Source organism: Pistacia vera, unplaced genomic scaffold (genome assembly GCF_008641045.1).
Source record: "Pistacia vera cultivar Batoury unplaced genomic scaffold, PisVer_v2 Contig1192, whole genome shotgun sequence".
Classification (NCBI taxonomy): Eukaryota; Viridiplantae; Streptophyta; class Magnoliopsida; order Sapindales; family Anacardiaceae; genus Pistacia; species Pistacia vera.
In genome coordinates this window covers 45,892-59,185 of record NW_022195240.1, presented here as the reverse complement: position 1 = coordinate 59,185, position 13,294 = coordinate 45,892, and the positions used below count along the sequence as shown (strand labels likewise).

The 13,294-nt window shown below is 40.0% G+C and overlaps 2 protein-coding genes across 2 annotated transcripts; one reads left to right on the top strand and one right to left on the bottom strand.

The window, feature by feature from the left end:
• The first annotated feature begins 833 nt into the window (after positions 1 to 833).
• On the top strand, positions 834 to 3,240 carry LOC116111685 (expansin-B3-like). Its single transcript, XM_031397830.1, has 4 exons — positions 834 to 1,178; positions 1,430 to 1,736; positions 1,891 to 2,020; positions 2,701 to 3,240. The coding sequence occupies exons 1-4, from the start codon at positions 1,016 to 1,018 to the stop codon at positions 2,896 to 2,898; spliced, it is 798 nt and encodes a 265-aa protein (XP_031253690.1). The 5' UTR covers positions 834 to 1,015; the 3' UTR covers positions 2,899 to 3,240.
• A 2,192-nt stretch (positions 3,241 to 5,432) lies between these two features.
• On the bottom strand, positions 5,433 to 6,908 carry LOC116111694 (clathrin light chain 1-like). Its single transcript, XM_031397840.1, has 3 exons — positions 6,758 to 6,908; positions 6,242 to 6,395; positions 5,433 to 6,131 (listed from the first exon to the last, which is right to left on the bottom strand). The coding sequence occupies exons 1-3, from the start codon at positions 6,796 to 6,798 to the stop codon at positions 5,565 to 5,567; spliced, it is 762 nt and encodes a 253-aa protein (XP_031253700.1). The 5' UTR covers positions 6,799 to 6,908; the 3' UTR covers positions 5,433 to 5,564.
• Positions 6,909 to 13,294: the final 6,386 nt, after the last annotated feature.

Here is a 13,294-nt window from a genome sequence, read left to right as displayed (position 1 = left end):
ACCACTTTTACCTCACATTCTAGTTTCTGATTTCCCTCACATTCTAATTTCTGATTTCTTGCTATCCAAACATCCATTTTTTTTTTCCCGGAAAATTGCTGTGTAGGAATACCATACAATTATATAGTAGGAGCCCATGTGCGGTTTGCCTTCCAGACGTTGATTTTAAAAATTGTTTTTGAAAAATAATTCCTAAATATATGCACATTTTCCATTAAATGAGGAGGTCAACATATTGGGCTAAGCACATTCACACTTTGGCCCGTATATTACTAATCAGTTTCCAAGACAAGACATGGAAAGAAATAAAATTTTGCATTATAATTTATAAATAACCGAGACCAACTTTTGTTACCTTTGCTATACAGAAACCAAAAATAGAAAGAAATAAAGTAAAGTTATTGTAAATTCAAGGTTCCTTATGGTACAACCGACAACTTCTTCATTATGGTAATTAATTGATCTTTTTGTAATGTAAAAATCATTTTTGTAAATGTATTCTATTTAATAAACTCCTAATCTTCTACAATATAATCTGTTGCTCTGTCAACGTCTAACGACTATTTTCCATTTCCTCACATGACCCAAGAACCAAACAATCTAACGGTCCTGTCCTCAAATTACCAAACTACCCCTTTCATTCTTTAACACTAACACCCAACGTACGGTCATGCGGATTTAACGCCTTAACCGTCGGTAGGCCCCATAGACCTAATGGCATGACTCGTAAATGATTCCAAAACCAATGTATCACATGGTCACCAAAAAGAACTAGGGAAAGCCTTCCTCTCTTCTCTTGTTCCTACCTTCTTCTATTTATAGAACCTGACACAAGGCCTTCACACTATAGCTTTTGTCTATACTAGTCAGTGAAAAAACTGTCGGCAAACCTCTAAATCACATTTTAATTTTACTGCTTTCTCGGTTTCTCTGCTTTTGCCGGGAAAGTGACGGAGTTGCTGGTGGTGGTGTTGGTGGTGGCGCCGCTTCTTTCCTTGACAATTTAATTAACACAATGCAGTTACACCGCAGTCTCAGCCAAGTCATGAAGTTGTTCCTTTTGTTGGTGTTCAAGTGTGTAGTGGTGTCCGCCAGCGTTAAACACCTTGTCACGGACCCACATTGGAAACCCGCTACTGCCACCTGGTACGGCGAGCCCGAAGGCGACGGTAGTGACGGTAAGTCCACATTATACTCTAATGATGCCTGTTGTTAGAGTTCTTAGTCAATATCTGTTTTAAGCTAGTGAGTTTTCTCTTGAACCTTTTTTTTTCTGCTGTCACTTCTGTGAGTTGACTCAGAAGTGAGCTGGGTCAACTCGGCTGGTTAAATAAAAGTGTTGAGCTTTTTCAGAGCCTAATTGGCTATTTTTCTAAATTTAGGAGGCAAGTGAGTTATGTTAAGTAAGAAATGTTAATGTTTGGTGCAGGAGGGGCATGTGGGTATGGGTCATTAGTGGACGTAAAGCCGTTGAGGGCCAGGGTGGGTGCGGTTAGCCCAATACTTTTCAAGAACGGAGAGGGGTGTGGGGCATGTTACAAAGTGAGGTGCTTGGACAAGAGCGTATGCTCGAGAAGGGCCGTCACCATTATTGTAACGGACGAGTGCCCAGGTGGATACTGCTCCAATGGTCGCACCCACTTTGACCTCAGTGGTGCAGCCTTTGGTCGCATGGCCGTTACCGGCGAGGGCTCCCAGCTCCGCAACCGAGGCGAGCTCCCAGTCATCTACAGGAGGTACGTGTCTCGCCATTCCTTTGTTTCAACGGCTGCCTTCTCTCTTTTGTCACTTCTATTTTGTCACTTTACGCCTATTTTTTTAATGACCAAGTTCCTTCTATAAATGTTTATATTTATCTTTATTCTTATTTGTCGTTCTTCATTAATTCAGGACGCCGTGTAAATATCCTGGAAAGAACATAGCGTTCCATGTGAACGAAGGTTCGACTGATTACTGGCTGTCCATTCTTGTGGAATTTGAGGATGGAGAAGGAGACGTGGGATCGATGCATATAAGAGAAGTAAGATTTATGTTTCAGTGTTTCTCTTTCCTTTTTTTTTTTTTTTTTTAACATTTAAGTAAATAAAGCTGAAATAAATGAGACACGCTCCAAGTCAAAAAAAGCGTGAAGAAATAACATGCTTTGAAGTCGTGCTTGTTCAAAAGTGCTGCACTTTCTCATTTCCCTAAACGGACCTTCATAAAATAAGATGATTAGAACAGTAACAACGGTAATTACAGTATGGGATTAAGATTAATCATTTTTAATCTTTATTAAAAGCAGACAAAATCCTAATACTGCGGACGTGTCGCTTACTGATCATGTGCCATCATATCTACGCACAGATATATCATTCTCATACAATATTATTGACAAAATATGATTGGGTGAAAATTTAATTTTAACTTTAAATTAATCAATCATATTTTGACATATAATATTATATAAAAATGATATATATACAGCATTACTCTTTATTATTATACTAAACTTAACGGCGCCAATGTGCAATGGGCTTAAAAGCACTTTTTGCCGAAGCTTTTTCTTCCCTCCAATGGCGCCAATGTGCAATGGGCTTAAAAGCACTTTTTGCCGAAGCTTTTTCTTCCCTCCACCACCCATTTGCATGTGCTCTTTAATCCAAAAAGTTGAACAGTATATTTAATTAGAAACTGATTTTTATTTCTCAAAATTGGCAGGCAAGTTCCAACCAGTGGTTGCAGATGAATCATCTATGGGGAGCAAATTGGTGTATAATTGGGGGACCCTTAAAGGGACCATTCTCAGTGAAGATAACTACACTTTCAACAGGAAGAGCTCTCTCTGCAAGGGATGTTATTCCAAGCAACTGGTCTCCCAAAGCAACTTACACATCTCGCCTCAATTTCAACTTCTAATACTTACTCACCTCTTTAAGTTTAACTAAGACTAGTGCAATGAGCCCTTTTTATTTCACCCCAGTAGTAGCCTTTCTCTGTTGGGTTTTTCTTTTTTACTTTTTTTTTTTTAAAAGAAAAGTAGCCATTGGACAGCATCCAATGCTCTTTCTTTTTTTACCTATTTCTGTTTTTTGTCTAACTTCATTTGGTGCTATTATTAGTGTGCAAGTGTGTGTACTAGATGTTGTAGCCCTCTCCAAAGGGAGAGAGAGCGTATAAGAAATAGTATATGTTATGTAATGTAAGATTGTGGACCCTGTTTTGTTTCTAATGAATTTATAGTTTTAGCATTAAATTGAATGCGCTTGAGTTGTATTTGCAGACAGACTGAGCTTGTGGAGCCTTATTGGTCTTTTTGCAGTTGAAGCAAAATTAATTGGTCTCCGTTGGCACAGTGTTAATATAATTATGATAAAGTACTGCTGATATATTTTGGAATCATTATTTCCTGGTTACCTCCTCTTTATGTCACGATTAACATCTCATTATGACTATCTCCGAGATCAAATATAAAAACCCAGATGCTTTTCTATTCATCTCATGTAAGGTGTGAAATTTTTTTATTTACCTGATACATATTCTATTTACAGATGAGTTAAAATAGGGAAATAAAAAAAAGGATTATTGTTTAATACATTATTCATGTAATGCACACACCTAATTCAAGATTTTCATTGCAATTCCTGAGAAATTAGCGAACATTAGCATGACAAAAGCCCAAGTGGCGAGGGAAAATTAAACGAACCTACCACCATCAGAGAGATAGTTATACATATATATACCAAGATATATGTAGGTGTGGGTGATAGAATTCCTTTAGGAATCCTATAGATTTTTGTTTTTTTTTTTTTTTTCATGACTTTTGTCGTTTGAGCTCCATGAATGTGGGGTTTGTTCTAGTCCCGTGAGCTTAAGATGTGTAGTGATCTTAAATGCGTATGATATGGATAACAATAACATGATCTTCCTCACATGTGAAGTGATTCCAAGCCCCACCAAGAAGTAGCGCAAGCTAAGTATCTACGGTGGGTGGCGAGTGGTGACAAGAACACTGTGACCACCGCACGTGGAGGAGGATCCCTTTGAATCCACGCTGATTGGAACTTCACATTTCTTGTCATGTGAAGGACCGGACATGTGCAATCCCTTTTGGATAAATAGAAAAACTTTTTTTCAGTGAAACTTTGACAATCAAGCACCAAGAAAATAGAAATTTATACAGAAAAAAAAGTTGGTTCTTCCACGTGAAGAAATAAGCTCAAAGATTTTGTTACAGTTTTTCCATCGGGTATTTTATTATTAACACAATCCTTTGATTCTAGATTCTCTTTAATTTTAATGTCCACCGTTGTATCTTAACCTCCTATTGAATGCATTTGTACAATTTTTTATTCTTGCATCTGTTACCGTTTGTAATTTGGTAATTTTAGCAGGCTGCATCAAGCACAAATACAAACTAGTTTCTCATGAAGCTGACAGACTATTCTCCCATCCCCAGACCGAGATTTTACCTTTTTATATTTGAGATTAATTTTTACTGTGATGTTTGAGAAAGTAAAGTTTGATCAATATTACGTTATTTAATATATTTGGAAAAATGGTGTACCTGCAGGCATTCAATCAATCTGGTAGATCTAATTAATTCTGCTGAGAATTTGATCATCAACCAACGGAGACTTGGTCATCTGTCATGGAATTAGTTAAATTTTGTTAGCAACTGATTTTCTGGTCCGGATTCAGCTTTCACTCTTCAGCATAGTTTGATTGGGCCAAAAAGCCACCCCATTGCACCCTGCCTTGTATTTTTTGAAATAAAAGGTTACACTTGTTGGGGTCAAAGCCTCGAAGGCAGAGAGTACTATTAACAAACTAGAGTCCAGATATGCTGCCTGGATCAGTTCCCTATACAACATATTCTACCAGGTCAGCGACTGGGGAGGAAAAAGAAGCAATATGTCAGCAGGTTTACACCCCAACTGCGCTCTGTTTTGATACGAATTGAATTGATGACTGTTAATCGCCACAAGTGGAACAGAGCATTGCTGCTTTCTCTCAGTTTAATTGGGGGCAAGAGAAAGTTTCCATAGGGCAAAAGAAATTCACTCGTTCTAAAGTTATGGCAATTAACAGCATCCTTCAATCTCTTTATTGTACAAAATCAATCTAAAATAAAGAAACATCCTCCATCCACGAAACACACGGTTGATATATACCTTATTGCCAATAGGAAAGAGAATAATAAGCTTTCCAAATTAAATGTCCTCATTTTCTTCTCTAGGGCCATAAGACTTGGAAAGGGTAGAGCTTATCAAGGATTCAAAGAACGGAAATTAGAAAGTCAAATGTCAATGCTCAACTACCGAATCAAGATGCTCACAACTCATCACAAGAAAACATAAGTACAAACAAATGATGCAGAATATGCAAACTTCTTCAAAATTTAGCTACATAAACATTAAGTTGAAGAACCAAAAACCAAAAAAATTTCGCCTACAACATCTTTAAGCAAGTTAGGAAGAAAGCTCATCATAGCCTAACCTGCTTTTATTTTTCATACAGATTGGTTTGGTAGAGAATTCAGAAATACGGTAAAGAAATTAGTGACTATAAAATATGATGCCTCATCACAGAGCGATTACTGGCTCAGGTCTAGCAGCCTCTTCACCCTCAACTGATGCAGGAGTCCCCAAATTAAGTGTGTCAGGGGAAACTTCTTTAGCAGGTGATATGGGTGTGTTCCCTGCAGCAGCTACATCTTTAGTGGGTAATGAAGCAGGCGCACTCCCAGCTTGATCAGTTGGTGTACCACTTTTCTCGTTCTTAGCATCCTTCTCATCCTTAGCAACTTTTCCATCCTTTGAATCCTTTCCATCTTTGCCGTCCTTTGCGTCTTTTTCATCCTTTGAATCCTTTCCATCCTTGCCATCTTTGGCAGGTTTGGGCGGGGGAGGCATCATATGAGGTGGTGGTTTATGTTTTAGCTTCATAAACATTTGCCTCATCCTAGTAAGGTCAGTTGGTTTCCCAGGCTTTGGACCCTGAACGACTACGACCGAAGGTTTCTTGTCAGGATCCTTACTCCCTCTTTTCTTCTCAATATTAGGAACCTCATGAGGGATGAGCTCCGCTATTGCTTTCCAGTAATGTTGGTCAGCTTCTTTGTGGAACTTTTCTTGGTTCGCCAAGTAGAGCTACACAAAAACAGAAATTCATTTATCCAAGTAGAGATACAGCAAAAGGATGAATTGGGTCCTAACATTACCAAAACAAGATCAAATTAGACATATTCTTGAAGTTTTACCTTCTCTCTTTCTCTGTTATGAGTCTTGTTAGTTTCCATGTTGCGCTTTCTTTTCTCATAGAAAGCTCGTTTGTATTCTTCAGCTTCTTCAATGATTTGATTCCGCATTTCTTTCTCTTTTTTCTCCTTTTCCTCAAGATGGATGGCATTTTGACTGCACCATTTGAAATTAAAGGTTTCACAATCTACAGATATTCGATGCCTTTTAGCCAGGCTATACTGTAAAGAAAAGTGAAACATAATTTCTGAGTTTACATCTTTCAAAATTGGCAGCCTAAGATCTCAGATACCAACAATTCACCAGATGAAAGCAATTTTCCAATTGAATATTGTTTCTTTCCTTGACTACCACCTAACCAGCCATGTAAACCGAATAAAGTTTCTAATTCTAAACAAATAAGCAGACACAGCCATCAAATATTGCATGCAGTAGCTCACTATCTCACATTCCATGAGTATCAAAATGCATCATGCTCCATACATTATAAGAATAAACAGAGTGCTGAAGAAACTAACCGGCGCCACTCGCGGAGAGCCAAGCCTTCCTCAGCCATCATCTCGGGCGGAGGCAAAATGGGCTCGTCAGAAACGAAAATATTCTCATGATCACGATGATCAACAGCACCAACAACACCGTCATTCGCATTCACATAAGCAGACTCAAACGGATCATTCACACTGGCGGATTCAAACGGATGGTTACCGTTAGCTGACTCAAAAGGATCAGTCTCATGTGTGGTATCAAAGGGTGACACGTAGTTGGAGGAAGCGGGAGCAGGAGGAGAGGGAGCGAATGCAGAGTCGTAGGATTGAGAGGGAATAATGTTGTCGTCGACGTTGTCATGGAAGTCCAAGGATGAATGGGGTTGGCCGTCGTTGCTAAATGTGTCGAATGACTCCATTTCTGTTAGATTTGGTGGTGGTTTGGATCTCACTCTATATGAGTCAGACTGTCAGAGTTTATGTATGGAGAGAGAGCATTTTGTTCGGATCCAAAACGAAAATATGGATAAAAAGTCTTCGCTTTGGAACCTTGGAAATTACACTATCATCTAATCAACGTGCTTTATGTATACTCAAAATCAGCTTATTTTTTTGTAAAATCAAAACCCTTCGGTTATCAAGTCGGGATAGCTCAGCGGGGAGATCGTGAGATTAAAGGTCGAAAGGTCGCGTGTTCAATCCACCCTCACTGCAACTTTTAGTATTATTTTGCTTTTCTATAATATTTTGAGTTAATCAATATTTTAAAAACCAGACCGACTTGGCCGGTCGGTCCAACTGTCCATCAGCCTCTTTCCGGCCTGAAATTTAAATTTTACTGTTTACCCAAATCCCTAATTTGATTGCCGATGAACGAGGGGTTACATGTGTCAGAGTTAGATGACGTTTGTAGAGTGGAGGTTGGTGGTTAAAGGGGTAGTGTTGGATTAAATGTTTGACATCAGAATAAGCCAGAATTTGGCCGAAAAATTCAACCCAATATGGGAGTCACAACCTGCGAACGGGGGGCTACCAAGTGTCGGGGTTAGAGGGGTTTTGTAGAGTAGAAGCCGAGGGTTTAAGTGGTGGTGTTTGATTGAATTTTGGAGGCCAAAATTTGGCTAGAAAAATCAACCCAATTGCGACGGTGTTTGCGAGTCATGGTCAACGAACGGAGGGCTACCAAGTTCTGGGGTTAGAGGGGTTTTATAGAGTGGAGGACGGTGATTCAAGTGATGGTATCGAATTGAATTTTGACCATCGGAATCAGCCATAATTTGGCCTAAAAAGTCAAAACCCAAATAGATCATAGGGGTGTATTTGTTATATTTTAAACCTATAGGAGCTGAAAAGTTTATAGAGGCGTGTTTGTAAGAATTTAAACTTTTTAGACCACTGTTAAAACAGCTGTTTGACCGGTCAAACTGTGAATCGGAACCTTGACAGGGTCAAGGGTTGATTTGATTTTCAGATTGGCGTTAATTACAATGACCTTTCAGAGGTTTCATAACAATTTTTATTATTATTTTGCTTTTTATAATCAATGTTCTGAAAACCAGACCGGACCGTCCGGTCGGACCGGTTCGACCAGTAACCGGCGGCAAATCCAGTCCGGTATATATAAAAAACTGTTATTTTGATTTAAACCGGATTGGACTGCGATTGGACCACCGGAATAATGTCGAATCGTGGTCCAATCGCAGCTCAATCCCGCCGGATTCCGGCATCATTCGAGGGCAAAAACACGACCATTAGACTGGACGACATCTCCACAACAAAACCCAACCATTTTCAGTCGCCGTCGACCAGCCTTCGTCACTCGCCGTCCACCCAAAGTTTACGCGACCGTCGGATTTCTTTTGTTGATTCCGGCGAGTTACGGCGCCGATGGAACTCCTTAGCACCACCACAGATTCGCCGACACCTGTACATCAAAAGCCCCATGATTCCAAACCTCGATTAGCTGTCGATCGTCGCTGCCACCACCATCACAGGTCTCTTCGCGGGACAGGGGTGTTTTAGACAGATTTCAAACCTTAAGGGAGTATTATAGGGGTGTTTTTGATGAATTTCAAACCTTTAGGGACTAAAAATAATTTTACAGAATACAGTCCAACCGACCGATCCAACCGGTCAAACCGAAAACTAAACCCTTAAACGGGTCATAGTCCGATCCGGTTTTCAGAACATTGTTTATAATATATAAAGTTTACGGAGAAACTAGAAGGTCAACATTTTACAAATGCATAGATTATTTAAGTAAACATAAAATTTCACTCTTTTTAACTTTTGTTAATGCTGTATTAGGATTATTTCTATTACACTCTCTTCAACATATAAATTCACAAATTCGCAATTGGCTACTTATGTCTCTTATTGTCGAATTTTGGTGTTAAATTAATTGAAAGCAGGGCACAATGTGAAAATTAAAATATTTTGTAAAGTAAAAATATAATAATTGAAATATTAAAATATATATTTTTGTAAATTGAAAATTCAACAATAATTATTTTTGAACAGAAAAATTATGATGATTTAAGAATGGTAGGTCCAAGCCTTGATAGTTTTGTACTTTTTTCTTTTTAAATAAAAATAAATTCTTTTAAAAATAATATTAAATCTTAAGTATATTTAAAAAAAAAAATCTAAGTACTTTATTATTATTTTGAAATATTTAATACATAAAATAATATTTTATTATAAAAAGTATATTTTACCCTTCCTGCAATTACCTTTAAAAAAAAAAAAAAAAAAAAAGGGCAAAAGATATAATTGGCAAATTATGGGGTAATTGTCATTTTTTTTTTAATGTTAGAAGGTGAAGGTGTGGAAGGAAAATAACCCTAATGAAGCCTAATAAAAGTTGAAGGAACGAAGTGTTTATGCCTGTTGTGTGTGACTTTTCCATTAAGCTCGAAGAATTGTGAGGTTATAACACGATCCAGAACCAACTCGACTGTATCGATTGTCCCAACCTAACATAAGCTTGTCGAGTTATAGCTCAACCTAGCATAAGCTAGTCGCGACTAATCCTTACAGTTGTTCAACCAGCTTACAGATAACTCCAGATCTCGGATATCTCGGAAGGGAACATATTAACAATAATCTTTGAGCAATCACAGCGCCCAATCGCGAGAATATAGGAGTTACATTTCAAACTTAATTGTAATCTTTTATTTTCACTCTTTCCTTTATACAAATTCTGTATATAAACCCCCTTCAACGATGAGAAGGGGGTTAGCAAATATTTCTAGGACTGTCATTGTAAGCTCTCATAGCAAATACAAAAACAGTGGACATAGGCTCAAGAGTTCAACTCGCCGAACCACTTTAAAACCCTCTTTGTCATTTACTTTACTGTATTTTATTATTTATTCACTGCTAGTTACCCATAATCACGCACACATCAGTTCCGATCCCGTCAAGGTTGATCGGATCACTCTAGTTGGTGTATTTTTTTCATCAACATTTTGGCGCTAAAAGAAGGGCTCTGCCAAAATCTCATAAATTCTGGCAAACAACCTTAGTGATCTAATCAATCAAGGCCCAAAATGGTACGTACAAGATCAGAAGACCACTGGAAACCATGACAATGTGGAGACTACCCACCAGGAGGTGCGGCAAGATGCCGCTGGGCGTCAACCACCAGTGCTGCCAACTCAACAGGCCGCAAATAACCAAGGAGCAGGGAAGTCAAACCCCGAGAACGGTCAACTGATGGAAATGATAACAATGGTTGCATAGCGGTGTAACAGAAGGTGGCTGAGCTAAGAAATCAACAACCAACCGCACAGAACCTTGACCAGCCACGCTTTAGCGATATCACCCCAACAGGTCAGAATTTAGCCCGCGACCAATCTGGTTCATCGGCATCGAGGGGCGACCGGCACTGCCGACATCACAGAGTACACTCCACTCACAAGCGTGAGTTCTGTGAGCAAACTAACCTTGGGGGGCGACCAGGAAAACAACCAATAGGGGAAAGCAAAGGTAATGGTGGCCCACGGGATGCTCGACCTGTCTGGCGATATCCCCAACCTCAGTGTGTCCGTTTTAACCCACGCCCAAGACAAGCTCGGTCCTTGCAAGCTTGCGAGATGAGTCATTTGCGCCAATCTAGCAATAACCGACATTTTGGTTATAACCAACGTCGCGAGCAATGCATGATGAACCTGATAGCACCTACAAGCCTAGCCATCATTACTCAACCTCGCGCAACAAGGAGCATAATAGAGGGGGATCACAAGCAACAAATTTGTGAACTCACCTGCTCAAGGTAAGGCTAAATAGAGCCAGCCAGGACAATCACAATGAAGACTTGGATAGGGTGCAAAAAATGCTCAACGATCTAAGAGCTAGCCAGAACAATGCGGTGGAAGAAATAGTGAGTTGTCCCTTCACAGAGGAAGTTCACCAAGCCTTCCTTCCCTAAGGATTTAGGGCACCAGAAAGTAAGTTTGATAGGAAAAGAGATCTCAGAGACCGTCTCGACACTTTTAATGACCTGATCGAGCTGCACTAGATCTATGACTTAGTAAAGTGTCGCTACTTTGAGGTCACATTGGTAGGGGATGCCAAGAGGTGGTACAAAAGACTCAAGGCGAACTCCATCAGTTCTTGGCAACCATTCTCCTTGCTCTATTTATGACAATTTCAAGTGAGGAGACAATTCGCAATGTCGCTCAGCTACTTGAGCAACATTCGTTAAGAGAGAGATGAAACACTGACCTCATATTTAACAAGGTTTCAAAACGAGCAAGCAAAGGTTGTAGATGCACCCGAGTAGTCAATTTAGACTTGGCTAGTTGTAGGCATCAGGCCGCAAACAGAGCTGTGGAAAGAGCTCCAAAGTGAAGATCACGTGAGCTTGACAAAGTTTTACTTGATGATTGTAAAGCACTAGAGTAGAAAGCTCGCTAGTAGCCTTAGCTTGAAGCTCATTGCAAAGAGCCTCGGATAGGTGACAAGATCACTCATCAGACAAGCGGAAAGGTGTAGACCGCAATGACAAGGATCAGAATAGGTCCCAAAAGAGACAGAGAACAGATAACCACAAGGACATACAACCTTTCCTGTATATGTAGAATACACCCCTCTCACGCAAGACATAGCTCATATATATGAAGTCTCATATAAGGTTAAGGAATTGCCCGCTCCAAAAAGAATAAGGGGGCTTTGGGTAGAAGAGATAGGCAGAAATATTTTAGATACCACTGAGACATAGGACATAATACCAAAGAGTGTCAGGCTTTAAAGGACGTCATTGAAGATCTGATCAGAAGGGGCCATTTAAAAGAATTTGTTAAGGAGACACCAACTCGCAAAGGCACTGGCGAGTAGAATAACCAGATCCAATAAGCCCTGACAAACGCCAACAACAAAGTTTTGGTGGGCATGATCTATAGGGGTCCAGATATTGCAGCAAGCTCAAGAAGCTCCAGCGAGCAATATGCTAGAGAGGCCAGAATAGACTCGGTCTCTTGAGTAATGAGCTGTGAACAGAAACCGCTGAAGCAGCCCAGGCAAGAGAGCGAGGTGGTAAGATTCACAGTGGAAGAATGTGAAGAAACTCCTCGCCATAATCATGATGTAATCGTAATCACAACTAGGATCGACAATGTCAGAGTACTACGGGTGATGGTCGATAATGAGAGTGCAACGAACATAATTTTCTTGGGAGCCTTTAGAGAAATGAGGTTCACAGAGAGAGATTTGAGGGAGTGCCCATCGCCGCTCTATGGATTCATTGGGGGCAAAACCCAAAATCAGGATGGAAATGACAGAATTCTTAGTGGTGAACTGCCTGACCACATATAATGTCATCCTCAGAAGGTCGATCTTGGATGATCTGAGTGTAGTCACTTTAGTGCGCTACCAAGCAATGAGGTTCCCGACACCATGTAGGGTTGCGATGAGCAGAAGTTACAGAAAAGAATCTCAGAAATGTTACAACCGAGTCATTAATGCTGCACTAAAATGGTTGCTCTCGAGAACCATGGTCATTCCAGAGTCCAAGCCGCACCCTAGACCTCTCAAAGATACAATAAATCCTCGCATCCATAGGAAAGAGCCCGCAGTAGGGCCAACATAAGAGTTGCAAAACGAGGAAGACCCAACTCGTGTATTAAAGATCGACAGCAGTCTGAGCAAAGAAATGGTCGACAGTCCGGTGGGGTTTTTGAAAAAAAACCTTGATGTGTTTGCATAGGTACATGCAAATATAGTGGGGATCAGCCCCGAGGTAATGTGCCAGAGATTGAATATCGACCCATCAGACAAAAGAGAAGGTCTATGGATGCAGAGCGCTCTAAAGCGCTCAAGGATGAAGTTGACAAACTCTTGAACATTAACTTCATTAGGAAAGTGAAATACCTAGACTAGGTCGCCAACGTAGTCCTGGTGAAGAAGTCGAATGGTAAGTGGCAGACTTGCGTCGACTTGACAGATTTGAATAAAGCCTATCCCAAAGACAATTTTTTGTTGCCTCAGATTGACCAGTTAGTAGATGCGACAACTGAGAATGCACTATTCAGCTTCATGGGTGCGTACTCGGGATATAATCAAATCCCG